This window comes from Strongylocentrotus purpuratus, unplaced genomic scaffold (genome assembly GCF_000002235.5).
Source record: "Strongylocentrotus purpuratus isolate Spur 01 unplaced genomic scaffold, Spur_5.0 spur5_scaffold_10, whole genome shotgun sequence".
In the NCBI taxonomy this organism is placed as follows: domain Eukaryota; kingdom Metazoa; phylum Echinodermata; class Echinoidea; order Camarodonta; family Strongylocentrotidae; genus Strongylocentrotus; species Strongylocentrotus purpuratus.
Window position 1 is genome coordinate 20,696,810 of NW_022145595.1, and position 15,284 is coordinate 20,712,093.

Genomic DNA, 15,284 nt, shown 5'->3' on the forward strand with positions numbered 1-15,284 from the left:
ATTCTTACAAAGTAGCATATCGAGCATAATAGGTAATCCACGTGTATTTTTCAATTTATATAAAAAAAAACCCGTAAAAGTTGAAGTTGAACTATTTCATGTTGACTTTTAGAGAGCTGAAACTAAAGGCGGATTAACGTTGACCCCATTTTTAAAATAATTTTTCTTCCGTAACAGTAAATTTCTTAATATGAATTTTGATCTTGTTAACTATCATATCGGGAAAGAGAGAGGAAAAGGCCTATTCTTTGGCTTCGGAAATGACCCAGATATTGTGACAGTTGATACTTAGTACATGATCATTACTATCATAATTAGATTAAACTGACAGAAACCTACAAGTTCTTGATGATGTACATTTGATTGACTGAAAATGATCCACACAGATTTAGAAAAGTTTTAAACATGATTATCTACTTGCTGTACGTAATTACATGCTTGATGTGCATTTAAGTCGTGGTATGAAAAGGGAAATCCTCGACTTGAAAAAGAAAAGTCACATTAATTTTGTAAAGGAATATGCAAGCGTACTTCTGGTATTGCACTTTCTATGCTGAAGCATGCAATAAGATCATACATTTAAAAATAAATTTCTGGTACGTCTAGCAGTTTAGTATAGCTGAATATATCAATCAGATGGGTGGTTACATTTAACATGTAAAACTAACATAATATATGACAACAGAAATTTCACATTCCATAGTAATTCAAAATGTATTATTTTTTTACAAAGTTATAAATACATATCAGTAAGTTCTTCTTCGGAGACTAATGTTAGAGGTACCCTAAAATCTTGCAATTTGGGCAGCAGGAATCCAGAAGTCATTGTAGGAAGGCCGCTTCCGATAAACCAGTAGCTTTTCGTGTGTGCTCACAACTATAGTTCCCGGAGAGGGCGCTGCAAGTCGTAACCAAGTGCTCACCAAGTTGACCTTCTGGTTCTGAACAACGTTCTCGACGAATTTGCCTTCGGGCGTCATCAGGTTGACGGAGAGCATGTCGTCGCTGCCCTTGTTGATGATGGCTATGTACAGGTTATCGTCTTCGTCTGTCGTGCAGTAGGAGTGCTCGTTGGGACTACCACGAACGGACGCTGTAACGTCGCCATTCTGGTCGAAGATCTTGACGACTGGACCATTCTGAGCGCAGGGGTCGGAGACGACGATGTGACCCGACTTCAAGGTGTGAAGCTGCCACGGGGCGCAACCGGAAGTTGTGGTGGCACGTAGCATCTTCCCACTCGAAGAGCTGAAGATCATAACCTTCTGCAAGAAAGGGTACCCGGCATAGACGTTGTCGTCTTTGTCGACAGCTATGGAAGCGAATCCAGACGCTCCCTGGGTATCAAAACGTTTCTTGACTTTGCCGTCCTCACCCAGAATCTGAAGCGAACCGTCAACGCTGGAAACGGCGAAACTTCCATCACTCATGGTGGCGACGTCATGGACTTTGACATCCTCGATGACGCGGCGACCGCTGCCGTTGATGCTGACGACGTCGATGCCACCAGAGTAGTATCCGATGACAAGCTGCCCATTTGTGTATGCTGTCATTCCATTCATCACGCATCGTCGGACAGGGAACTCCACCTGCCGGGCCAGACGCCATACCATCTGACCATGAGTAACTTTCCCGATGAATTGCTTGGGGACCTCTCGTTCGAAGCGGATTTTGCGGGCAATCTCGAGAACGCGATCCAGTCCAGCGCGGTCGAACTTTTTCGACATCGGCTTCTGGACTGTGGTGTCGAATCCTTCGTGAAGCATCAGCATCTCGTTGTCTTTACTCTTCTCCAAGATGATCTCACCGATGTTGTTGACTCTAGAGATCCTGGACTCGGCTTCTTTCACATTATACCTGACACCGTCGATCCTCTCAACAAGAGCAGAGCGGACCTGTCTGAGGTTATTGAGCAGGATGCGACGTCGTTCTTCAATCTGCCTGATGTCTTCGTCAGCAGCTTGGTCGACCTTATCCATAGCTCGTTTAATCTCCGCCAAGACCTCCTTCTCACGGTGATCAATGACATAGATATGGTCGGATATCTCTATCGATTTACATTTAATCTCGGACAACATCTTTCTCAAGTTCTCCCTGAGTTTAATGGCGGCGTTGGTCATATCCATGCAGTCGTGATGCGGTTTGGAGTGTGTGGTTAAGATACAGTCACGGCACACGGACTTCTTGCAGGTGTTGCAGTAGAACTTGAGCTGTTCTCCCTCGTGGTGTTTACAGGTTGGCAGTTCATCTGTAACGCTGTCCATACGCTGGACCTTTGTCTTCCCGCTGCGGATCTCTGCGATAGGGGTAACCACGTGCCCTCGCATGGCGATCCTCATCTTGGAGTGCATATTGACGCATTCCTTGCAGAGGATGTTGGAGCAGTCGTGGCAAAAGGATGTCGCAACGGCTTCTTCGTCACCGCACCAGTCGCACATGGCATCCACGCTCTTCAACTTCTCCTCGTACGCCTCGAACTCCTCAAAGGCATCCACCATGCGGTTCATGATGAAGTTGAGCGGTAGCCCTCGGACACCTACTTCAGGTAGGGTGGTACAGTGTCTACAGATAGGACAGACCACCGTGTTTTGTTTGCTGCTGGTGCTGGCGCATCGTTCGATGCAAAGTTCGCAGAAGGAGTGGAAGCAAGCAAGGAACCGGGCGCTCTCAAACTTCTGCCAGCAGATGCTGCATTCGTGCTCCTTGCGGAGTCGGTCAATGGTCTCACGGCCTGCCATCTTATCCATGGCGTCAGGTATCAGCTCTTACTAGGAGTGTCTTCCACCTCTGTTCAAAGGGCAGCAAGTGGCCTACTCAACCGCAAAAATCTGAAGAAGGGGAAAGAGAAGACCAAAGTATTTTTAATAGAATGATCTAGAACAGTATACTATAGCAATGACTTTCAAAAATCAACTTGAGGCAATTTTAATTCCCTTGTCCATTATTTTATTAATATGCGAACATCACAATGACGTATAATATATTACGTAATCCGAATGTGATTTCTATATCTGGGGGGTGTTTCACAAAGACGCAGATCGACTTTAAGTTTGACTTAACTATGGCAGGCCGTTCATGCCACTTGTTTTTCTAACCATTCCTTGTACTGGTTTTTCAAGGGACGTACGAATCGTGCTCACAAATCTACAGAATTTACCTTTTTGATAGTTCATTTTTTAAGGAAAAAACATTATCTAAATATCATAATTGAGAGACCAATGGTGACAGCAACCAGTGGCATGAAAGGCCTGCCATAGTTAAGTCCAACTTAAAGTCGATCGTATTATTTGTGAAACACCCCTGGATATACACAATAGGGAAATTGCTCTTAAGTTGACTTTTCGAAGTTGATTGAGATCATGTTAGTTGATATTCGTTTAAATATACTACCATGATGAAAGAGAACCAAATGAAAATGGATATAAGTCCAATGAAAGAAAAACTATACATATTGAAAACAAGGAAAGCAGACCTCTGGGCTCCGATGCGATTGATCCGAACCAATCGCAATTCCGCTTTACAACCGCAAGTTTGCAGTCTCCTATGTATAGTTGCGATTGACATCAATCGCAAATTGGTTGCGATTAATAATAGCAACTGTTTATAAGATGCGGTCCGGGTGCATCCACGTCAAGAATTAATTTAATTAATTAATTAAACCTAGTGGGAAAACTTTATTACCATGCATTTTAAAGATAAGGGAAATAGAGGAATAGCACCGCGAAGAGGGAAACAGATGTATCATGTACAGACACGATGAGAGAGGAAGAGAGGGAGAGGGGGGGGTAAAGAATGGGGAAAGCAAGAACGAAAAACTTAGAAGAGACCTGGAGTAAATCGAGTGAGAGAGAGGAAGAAAGAGATAGGAAGAGAGAGAGAGAGAGAGAGATAGAGAAGAAGTAGAAGTAACATAAGAAGTAAAAGAAGAAGATAAATGGGGTTGGCGGGTAAGAGTGATCAAGGCTCTACAAAACTCTGACTCTCAGAGAGTAAAAAATGAGACTTCATCATCTACCAAGATAGATACCCTAGGCACGCTTATACATAGGCCTATACAGGAGGGGGTGACCCCACCACCTGGCGATGCATCGACGCCAATTATGCTATCTAAAATTTACAAGCGGGACCAATGTTCCATGATTAGCGTGTAAGAAGGGCAAGCAACATCACCCCTCCCCCTCCCCCTCCCCCGGGGGCTGATATCATTCTCCGAAGAAAGTGAGAGTTCATGCACTCTGGAAACTATTAATTAGCGCCAACCCCCAGAACGTGATAAGTCATCTATGCATATGGTGAGGCTCTGTTTAATAGCAGTAATGTGCCAACGAATGACTTCATGTTTTGGCACTCTGCTCTGGATCACCATGGTCACATTCAACCTTGTGTACAACCTGTTCTTGATGATTTACTGTGCATTAATTTATTTTGTAATATTTCGATTAAAGTGGTTTTGGAGTTTTCTAAAGTAAGATAGCAATTGTTAGTGGTCTGAGAAGAGAAATTTGTATATTTATATCTTCAACAGTCAAACAGGCCCTATTTTGCTGACCTTTTATTAACTCCCCCCTCCCCCTCCTCTAATTGGAGCTTTATCCCCTTATCCCATAGCTTAATTTTCTTTCTTTTTTATCATTTCGCTTTGAATTTGAAAATATACCAGGTGGCGTAAAATTGTACACTGCCAGTCGTGTTATTTCTATTTTCCTTCAAATAGGGGGTGTCCGCCTGTATCCATAATAATAATGGATACGCCTGTGAAGTAACTTCACTTCAACCCGTTATGGAAATCGAAGAAAAAAAATGCAGATCATTGCCCCTTCACTTACACGTCCGATCTGTGTCATGATAAGACCTATAAACATGTACTACAATTCTCCTGACACTAACTCGCTTTCATGAATCTTTGGCAGAACAAGATCGTATCATCACGGATATTGTTTAATGTGTTTAGATACTTGTCTTACACGAACGTACCATAAGGAGATTGTTAAATGTATTTATATAGTCATAAGGAAGGTATAGACTATAACAAATAGGCCTACATGTATTATCAAGCACAATCTTCCGCAAGGCCAACCATGTGATTTATTTTCTTTCTTCAAATTCAGGAATATCTTTGTAAACAAAAGATTCGAATCTCCAAGCTACCCCGATATTTCCAGCTCATCGATACTATTAACGACACTTGAGAGACTTTCCAAGTTCATATTTGGCTGCTCCCACCTTGTTAACCGGTAACTCATTGTGGAAGGAAGCATCCAAAAATAAAGTCGTACAGGTGGGTCCGCTCATAAGGACAAGGACGTTTGGGTCCCTTGCTGCAACTGAAACAAATTACTACTTCCCTGACATTCAAACATAGCATTTTTGTCTTCCTTCTGAAGATTCGAATTGTGATAACTAGCCACAAGAGGATGTATAATATGTGATTAATGGCGTAAAAGGGGTTCAACGATTGAGGGGGAAGGGGAACTGGTAATATGGGAGGGGGAGTGGTACGTCTTATCGGTAACAAAATGCAAGACCGCCGTTGTGATGATGGAGAAGTACCTACATCTTCTTTTCCCGTTCTTTCCGCTTTCTCTACCCTCCCCTCCCCTTCTCTCTCTCTCTCTCTCTCTCTCTCTCTCTCTCTCTCTCTCTCTCTCTCTTCATCTCTCTCTCTCTCTTCTTTTTTCTCTTTTCTCTTTTCACCATTTGATATGGGGGGGGGGGGAGCACAAGCCCTTTTTAGCTACGCCTCTGCCTGTGATCACAGTATTTTGATAGTCAATTTGGAAAGCATTCTGTTCAAGCTGGTGCGCATTATATTTAAGATAAGTTTGGTGGATATACCGGGGGGCCTCCAGGAGCAAAGACAATGGTCATTTCAAACATGTTCTTTGATTTGCCAAATCCCACATTTCCCTTCAATTAAGATCAACAGGTTGATAACTCTTCACGGAGTTTATCGACATTGTTTTAATTCTACATCTGACATGGACATATGGTATAAAGGTACATTAAAAGGAGCATTTCAAATATATCATTTTGTAACTTGATGCCATGCCAGTTCGTTGCCAAGAATTCTTAATTGAATTCGGAATGATTTAGGACTGCGGCATCTTGAACAGTGACCAATGACGAGAATAGATGGTCACTTGTCATGAAATTTTATTACTTCTAATGTGCAAATTGGATTGATAGTAAGACATGATAATCCATCGCCAAATTCGATTAGTACGGCCAACCCTTGTCAACTGTCCTGGATGTGATGATAAGTCCAAACCGTTGATTTTTTTTTTTAATAGCATGATCTGATTTCACTTCACTTGATTTGATTTGATTTGATATATACATTTCAATGCAAGTAAATGGATATAGCCTGAATAGATCAAATTCCAGGGACGGCAAATTGAATGTGTGTGTGTGGGGGGGGGGGGGCAACTTTCCCCGCATGTTTTCCACAATTAAATATTAATCCTATTGGGGGTTTTCCCCGATAAATATGAATGATGTCCCTGTGCCCCCCCCCCCCCCCCCCCCCCCCCAGACACGCTTACGTGTTTCCAGAGAAAAAAAAGTAGACAAAATGACCTCGGTTATAGTTGTTTATTCGTAGCTGTTGTGATTTTAATCACCCCTTCCTACAATTTTGTTAGCGTAATCAAGGTAATGGTTTCCTGACGCATGCCAACGAAGGTTCAGAAGACGGCAACCTAAAAGTTATGAAGTATTTAATTTGAGCCAGTTTCAATATTGGACAGATTATGAAAGTTCACGGTAAATTTGTGTCACGATGGTTAAATTATTAGTTTATCAATTATGGACGAAGGCGATCGTGAGCACATGGGGGGGGGGGGGGGACGGCACGGGGACACGGGGGTACACCGATGCCTAGATCTCTTGGCAAATCCTGTAATATTGAATAACTTGCATACACATTAAATAGAAACATGATTATGCTCCCTAGTGTCAACTGACAACTCTTTTGGAGGGTTTGTTTACCAGAGATTGTGCCCCCTCCCCCCGATGCCAGAGAATCCTGCAACCGCTACTATAAAATCCGTGTATGGTGATCTTTAATTACGACCCATTTGAGCACTTTATTATAATCATTATGCCTTTATGCATGATGATAACGACTTGCTTGACACTTCTCATGAAGACTTTGAGGTCGGAGGCCCAAGGAGATATGGTAAACAAGCAACAAATTGAAAAAACGTGGACTTCGCGAAGGTAAAGGTTATTTTGAGAAGCTATAAATGACAGCTTTTCTTGGGGTACTTTAAACGATTGATGAATTGAGTTGGGCATTGATTTGGCAACCAAACAATTAAGAAGTGGAACAGGTTCAATTACACCCGGGGGGGGGGGGGGTCGGGAGGGGTGGCTGAACTGAAGACTCTTTCCCGAGTGTCAGCTTCGATTTTATTTGTTTAAATCTTGAGAGCGAGCGAATTTGTTGACACCTTTAAAAAAAAAATGATAATAGAAATAGAACTCGCTGCCCGAATATGAAGTGACTTCTGTCTGCCTTTATTCAAAATATTATTGGGGGAATGCACCTTCATGCCGCCCCACCAGACACCTACGTCTAGGTCTATAACTAAAATACCGTATCAAGATGACTACACCTAGACCATCACTTCTGAAAAAAGCTAGGACAACTTCCCCCAAAACAATTATAAACCCCCTATAATTATATACAACCCAAGAAAACTATCCCTAAAATTACCCCAGATGCACTTTAGAACGACTATGACAGCTACCCACAAGACAACTACTTCGGGCAACTATTTATATAGGATAAATACCCGTAGGACAAATTAAAACCGGACAACTATCCTGAATCGGACAGTATCCTCTAGGACTATCACCATGGAATAACCAATCAAGGAGAACTACAAGGGTGAAACATTGAAATAATTAGGGGTTAACATGAGATGAGATATCCCCCGCAAGGAAAGTATACAATATGTCATCTTACCCTACTTTTCACTCTCCAGCTTTACCGTGTCTTCACCACCACAATGCCTGGCTTTTTTTTATTTGCACACTGCACCCACTCACATATTATTGCCTTCACTTCTTGGACAGCTATCATCCAACCTTTTTAGATTCAAGACTAACTGTCCGAATATCAGAAAGCCGTTGCCTGAATATTGGTCATTTTGAAATTACTGGGGTGCAACCCCCTCAGCCCCCTCCCCCTTCTCCCCTCTCCCCGTCTCATATGCCTATTGTGCATATAAGATGGGCTATCCTTTGCAAGGAGATGACCATATCTTATCAGGTGATTAGGTGAAGGTCACGACGATGTCCAGTAATCTCCAAGAGATTTAACAAATCTGGGCTATTCCAACCACATAACTTACACCGACAAGACGATGCTATATATACCCACATAAATCTCCATCTAATTCCAGTCACGATGTAGAAAACCTAAAATAAGTCCAAGAAGTCCGTACTCCCGTACGCCCCCCCCCCCCACCCGCCGGACCAACGTACAGTGCCCAATAGTCATTATCCAAAACAAAGATAATTAGCGTTTTACAAAAAGCATCATAAGAAAGTTCACTCAAGGCACAAAAACGATTTATATGGATGATTTATACAGACTTGAGTCTTTGCTCACAATTACCCCCCCCCCTTTTTACCGCCCCCTCCACATCTCTGTTACAACAAATTGGGTCGGTAAAAGAAGAGATATGCAGCAGTTCGTTAATTTTTTTCATTCCTGGTTATTGTGATCTTTACTTTAAAATTTGCACTCAATTATCTAAGTTACACTATAATTTTGAAATTTGTTATCCAATGTTATACCCAAAAGTGAGAATGATCTATGCATAATGATCCTATTTGTTCAGATTTTAATCAATACAATTTGAATTTAATTGAATATATGGATAGTCCATTTGGATAAGAGCTCTAGACATTGCCAACTTAATTGGTGTGTGTCATTGCCAATTCAAAGAAATATTTCACCGGTGGGTGAGAGGGGGGGGGGGGGGCGTGACTAAAGACCTTTGTCCGAGTGTCAGCTTTCAATTTTCTAAATTCTGCGGATGATCAATTTTGTTGACATATTTTGTTTAAAATAACAATGGAAATGGATCAAAGGGTGGGGGGGGGGGGGCTAAAGAATCTTTTGTGTACGTCTACACCCCTTAGTACATCCCTAACTGCACCACTGGGTGAGACTGCGTCGTTCAACCCCTTTAATCTCAGGAGAAAAGCAAAATATCTAAAAGTGCGAAAGTCACGTCTATGTAAATTATGATCAAGTTTTTTTGTCCCCACGATTCTTCTCGCCTCTGACGCATCGCACCATGTGCTTTTAATTTAAATCCCAAGGTCAGAGAAAGACTGTCGCGTTCAATTAGGTAGGAGGGCTGTAGGGTGTTACATATTATAGCAAGGTCGCAAAGGCTTTCGAGAAATCAACAATATCCTATGGTGTGTTGTGTCCCATAATAATATGTTCGGAATGTTAATATGTCTTGGTCATGTTTCGTACATTTGAGACTGTTGCGGTCAATTAGGTAGGAAGACTGTAGGGCGTTACGTATTTTAGCAAGATCGCAACGACTTTCGAGAAAACAACAATACCCTATGGTATATCCATAGAAAGATGTTTGGAATGCTACTAATGTCTTTGTCATGTTCGTACTTTTGAGACTGTCACGTTCAATTAGGTAGGAGGGCTGTAGGGTGTTACATATTATAGCAAGATCGCAACAACTTTCGAGAAATCAACAATACCCTATGGTATATCTATATAAATATGTTTGGAATGCCACTATGTCTTTGTCATGTTCGTACATTTGAGGATTTAGGGTGTTACATAATATTATAGCAAGATCGCAAAGAATTTCGAGAAATCAACAATACCCTATGGTATGTTGTGTCCTATAGAAATATGTTCGGAATGCTAATATGTCACTGACAATGTTCGTTGATGTCAATAGGTGATGGACAAGGCCTTTGAAAATACCTCAAGTAGATTTTTCGAAACTCTTTGCGATCGTGTAATATAATGTTTCGTCCAAGTATTATTTAGCAATTGTATTAGCAACTTTCGACCCACCCGTTTCAAGGTGCCTCCCTAAAGTGTTTTTGTTTCTAAGATGCTCTATATTACATCCTTTAGTTGGCGCCCCGCCGGTGCCCCCACCCCATCTAACATAAAGCAGGGTCCATAAAAGGCACTTATTTAATTTATTTTAGAATGAAATTAACCGCCATTACCCAAACATGTACCCACAGAAAAATATCTTGAAACGCCACTTTCCTATATAAAAAGTAAAAATAAAAAACAAAAATGTTTTTTTTCAAAGAAATTGTAAGAAATTGCAAATTTCTCTATAACAAAATTCATAATATTTAGAAATGATTTGAATGAAAGAATATAGTACGACTCTGTAGCAAGGTTCATGTAATTTTGTGAAAAGAAGAAATGTACTCCTTCATAGCAGAAACTAATTGATGGGCCTAATATACCGAATAACAACGCATGTGTATGGTATATAACTTTCTTTACATGTCTTTAAACGTTAATGAAATAGAGAATTCATATTTCAAGAGAGGGTAAAAACAAGCAAGCAGAAAGACATGAAAGACAAAAAGAAAACCAACGATTTCTGTACAGTTTGTAGCTTGTAATAAATAGGCCCATGAATAATGTGAATAAGGAATTTGCCAAATAACAACAAAAAGCCTTCAGAAAAGAACAATGGTTCATGTTTATGCATTTACTAATCCTGACACGAAACGAAATTTCATATTCTTAGTAGTGATAAACTTTTGAGAAAAAAATAATGTAACGAATTGTGCACAATTATTTAACCTTAAACTTTATTTAAAGGCATTATTAGTTTGAAATGTATAAGCCCAGAGACAATAATTGACGCAACTTTGTCTTGGACACTACAGGTATGATGACTTTCCATTTCTTCACTGCAATTGTGTTTTTTTCCAAAATAACATTCGTATATTATTTCATATTTCGAAAGATATATGTCACCACATGTGTAATTTAGATTTATATTTCGTCAAAACCACAAAAGTTATTTAACGAGATAAAGGAGATAAAAACTCACCTTATTGCCTCGTCAGTCCGGCGTTTTTCAATAATTCCAGGAATAATCTTTCCGAGAAGAAAGTCTTTAGAACACAGGTGTTCGCACAAATAAATACCAATTATCGCTGTCACAAATACTGAATATATCAATTTCCAAAGGTAGTTTAACTATCATCACACTCAGGCATTTTAACACTAATGCCCGCTAATGATTCTGCTCGGTTTTTGCAGACGATATGTTGTAGTTAATCTGGGGGAAACCGCGATCGCGTTAATCGATCTCAGTCAGCTGTCGGAGTCCGTCGTCTGTCACTGTCCTACTCCGCTGCTGAGACGCGTCGCACATTTGTTCCTGGCTTCCGTTGAGTTGATACGTCAGGCAGGGGCCCTCACGTATTAATTACATTATCTTCACTTGAAAGTTCATTTAAAACTCGGCTATCCTCCATCGACCTGCAATGCGCTTGAATGAAACTGCCAATTCCTACAAAAGGATTCGCGGATTTATCTCAATTAGGAGACTAATGCCAATTTGAAATGAGGGATCGGTTCGAACGCGCTTGCCACAGAATGAAGGGCCAGTTAGTAGCTTGAGTTCAGATACTGGCGATAAGGTTAGGGGCTTTTATAATTGTTAAGGAAGTCTTTTACTGGACTGGGTCCCAGATATTGGTTCACTGCCAGCTGTAAGTTTTTACTTCTTTGACATGAATTTACTGAGAGGTTGTTGGACAAGAGAAAGTGTACCGGAATATTCTTCCTTCTCCCTTTTCTCTCTAAATGTTTTTGCAACCTCTCTTCTTGCTTCGTTTGAGCTTGTAGAAAGTAACGTAGCGGTTGCGTCGTCAGCTTGTTTCCGTTGCTATAGTAATGACTTTCATCGCGTGCGATGATGAACCTGCCCAAAACAATCCTAAGTTCCTCTTCCTTTAAAAAATTAATATCCGACTTGATGGTTCACTCTTCTCCACCTTGCTGACTTCTTTCTTATTGTCATACCTTCTTCTCGTGTTTGTATCCCCTCGCCCTCACCCTCTTCCTCTGACCCTCTCTATCTCTCACTCATTGTTATTCTTCCAGCACTCTATCTCACTCTCTCTCGCTCGCTCTCTATCTCTTTCTCTCTTTCTCTCTCTCTCTTTCTCTCTCTCTCTTCTCTCTCTCTCTCTCTCTCTCTCTCTCTCTCTCTCTCTCTCTCTCATCTGCCTCTGTCAACTCCTTTGTAATCCCCTCTCCCCTCTCTCTCTCTCGCTTTATCCATCCCCCTCTCTCTCTCTCTTTCTCTCTCTATCTCTCTGTTATCTCACCTTCTTGTTCTTACTCCGACTTTCTTTCTTTGCCACTCTCTGCCAAACTGTCTCTGACACTTTCTATCTCCGCCTCTCACTCTCCATCTCCTCCTATCTATATATATCTCTCTCTCTATCTCGTTCTCATTTCTCTCCCTTCTCTCCCCCTGTCTCTCTCTCTCTCTCTCTCTCTTTCTCCCCCTTCTCTCCCCCTGTCTCTCTCTCTCTCTCTCTCTCTCTCTCTCTCTCTCTCTCTCTATCTCTCTCTTATATATCTCTATCTCTCTCCTCTCCCTCTCAATCTCACCTCTCTACATATCTCTTTCCCATTCTCCCCCTTAAAGTTTGAACCTCTCGCTCGAAATTTACTCCAGAAAGTCTCGCGATAGAAAAAAAAAAAAAACAGTTTTTATTCCTCAGTGGCCAATGTTTCTTTTATCTTCTTTATTTAAATGATCCTCTTTCGTGACTACTTCTGCTTTTATTATAACATTAATCATGCATTTTATCCACCGCCAAAAAAATGGCACTTCCGTATTAATAATAGGCCAATTCTTTTTTCTTCCTGTGCTCCGGCTCGAAATGAATCACCAGTAGTCATCATACACTGTAAATATTGGTCAGAGTTATAAAAAAAAATATTATAAAAAAAGGGAGAAAAATGAAAAGAAAGAAAGAAAATAACGGTAGCGTATATTTAGGCAGCGTATTATCTCTCTTCTACTTCCAAAGAGACAATAATTACAGACAATTTATGGTTCGGGGAATCGTGTCTCTGAATGGAGATACAAGCTCAGTATTTGATGCTGACCAGGGCGGGGAGGGAGGAGATGAGGGAGGGGGTCTGCCGTCTAATTTTAGTGCAACCAGTGGCGTATCTTTGAATTTCTTCCAGTTGCAGAAGTTAGACATATACTTGACCAAAAATGCCTCATGGGCTGAAAGGCGAATGCATGGATCAGTTTTGCCCCCCCCCCCTCCAACCTCCTAGATGCTCTAGTTGCAGGCCCTCGTTGCAGCTCCCGTTTTATAAATGAACATAATATTATACAAATATACACTGCCTTGAGAGGTTCTGGTTAAAACTATGCGCAAGAGGTGACTCCAATAGGGGCGCAGCCCAGAAGCAAATGGTACTTTTGGAGTCACCGAGGCCCATAGTTTAACCAGTACCTCGAATAGAAGGCATGGTATATTTGTTTTATATCCTGCATCAAAAATTTAATTAAAAAAAAAAAAAAAAACATTTTTTGGAAAAAAATTTAGAACAAAAAAAATGTCAATTTTTATCTAAAAAGATTTAAAATATTTTATTTTCATTAAATTAAGATTTGAAAAAAAAGAAATTGATTCAATTAAAAAAAAAAATTCACATTTTTTTTCAACTACCAAATAGTAAACCAAAATAGTACTCTCATATAGTACTTTCTAAAAATAGGTCAAATATTTTTGGTCATGTGACGAGCTCTCAACCAATCAAAAGCCAACAAATTTTGATGCAGGATATAAATTGAAATAGTTAGGTTTGTGTGTACTTCAACGATTTCGTGTAATTTCATGTTGCTTTGAGACTACCGGTCCTCTTTTTCAATATCTTGTGGGAATGACTGACATTAGATATTGATCAATAACATTTGTAAAATATAGAGATAAATATATTTATAGTTACTGCTGCCCCCTCCCCACACACAAACACACGTCCACTTAAAATCGTTCTTCTAAATGACATAAAATGATTATATTTTATACGTTGAAAGTCCAAGTACGCATCTTAAAAAGCAAGTTCGGATAAATGTATACAGAAGTAAACCACACTAATGATTTTACTTTACGAAATGTCGCCATGCAGCTGCAGGAGTTCAGAGGCACATGCCTCCCCCCCCCCCCATGACGAAGATAAAAAGAGAAGAGAATGAAAATGATGAAAAGAGAGAAATTGGAAAAGGGACAAGAGAAGACGACAGGACCCCCCCCCCTCCAAGCCCCTCCACTACTAAGATGACCTGTACATGTGGTTGTAAATTTGCATATTATCATTTTCTGAGTGCGACTGGTGCCCCCGAAAGATACCAGTACCCCTCAATGGCTAGACCCACACTACGCTACTGTTATGTAATTGGTTTGTTTTATTATTGGGGAGGGGGTAAGTTTTGTATGGGTTAGTGTAAATGGTAGGCCAAACAAATCGACGATTTAAAAAAAAAAGGTGTTGGGACGTGTAAATGGGTCTAAAGATGACTAATTTGCACACATCACTTCGCGTGCTAAACATTGTAAACAAACACTATTGTGACGTCAAGATTCGGGGAATCAGTTCTCCCTTATCTCTCCATCTCAATTTGAACTTGGACGTGACAATGTTCCTGTAAATGAAACGAGAAAAAAACAGTCTCCATAAAACAGTCATCATGCGAAATATATCAGTGCATGGGGTAGGAGGGCGGGGGAGGGGGACAGGGACAAGTGCCCTCGGCAAGACTCCAAGTAATGTGCAACCTTGCAAAAGAGTGTGTCCATAGAGGACTTAAAGCAGAAGGAAAACAAGTATTCGCAGGAAAGGTTATTTGATGAAAAACATCGTTCTTGGCAAGAACATGACTTGGAGTATAATGATCCGAGAGAGAGAGGAAGAGAATTGAGAACGACAATTAATGTTGAGTGACATGATGGTGCAACATGATAAGGCATTGTTCTATCAAAATGTGATGATCATTTTTTTAAAAGAGGTCTAACAATGAGTTCTAAAAATGAAAAAAAGACTCATGTAACCAAAATCAAATTACCCTGGCACGTGAATTTCGTTGGTTCTGTCTGAAAATATTGAAACCAATTCTTTCTCTTTTCGTTCCTCATTGTGTTATAATCTCTCGCTAGCTCTCTCTGCCTTTCTGTCTCCATGTTTCTCTGTTCGACTCTCTCTCTCTCTCTCTCTC

General features: G+C 40.6%; 1 protein-coding gene across 1 annotated transcript; it reads right to left on the minus strand.

The window, feature by feature from the left end:
• Positions 1-59: 59 nt before the first annotated feature.
• On the minus strand, positions 60-11,359 carry LOC100891134 (tripartite motif-containing protein 45). The gene is made up of 2 exons (XM_003725662.3): positions 11,082-11,359; positions 60-2,828 (listed from the first exon to the last, which is right to left on the minus strand). Exon 2 carries the CDS (start codon positions 2,745-2,747, stop codon positions 786-788), a length of 1,962 nt encoding a protein of 653 aa, XP_003725710.1. The 5' UTR covers positions 2,748-2,828; positions 11,082-11,359; the 3' UTR covers positions 60-785.
• Positions 11,360-15,284: the final 3,925 nt, after the last annotated feature.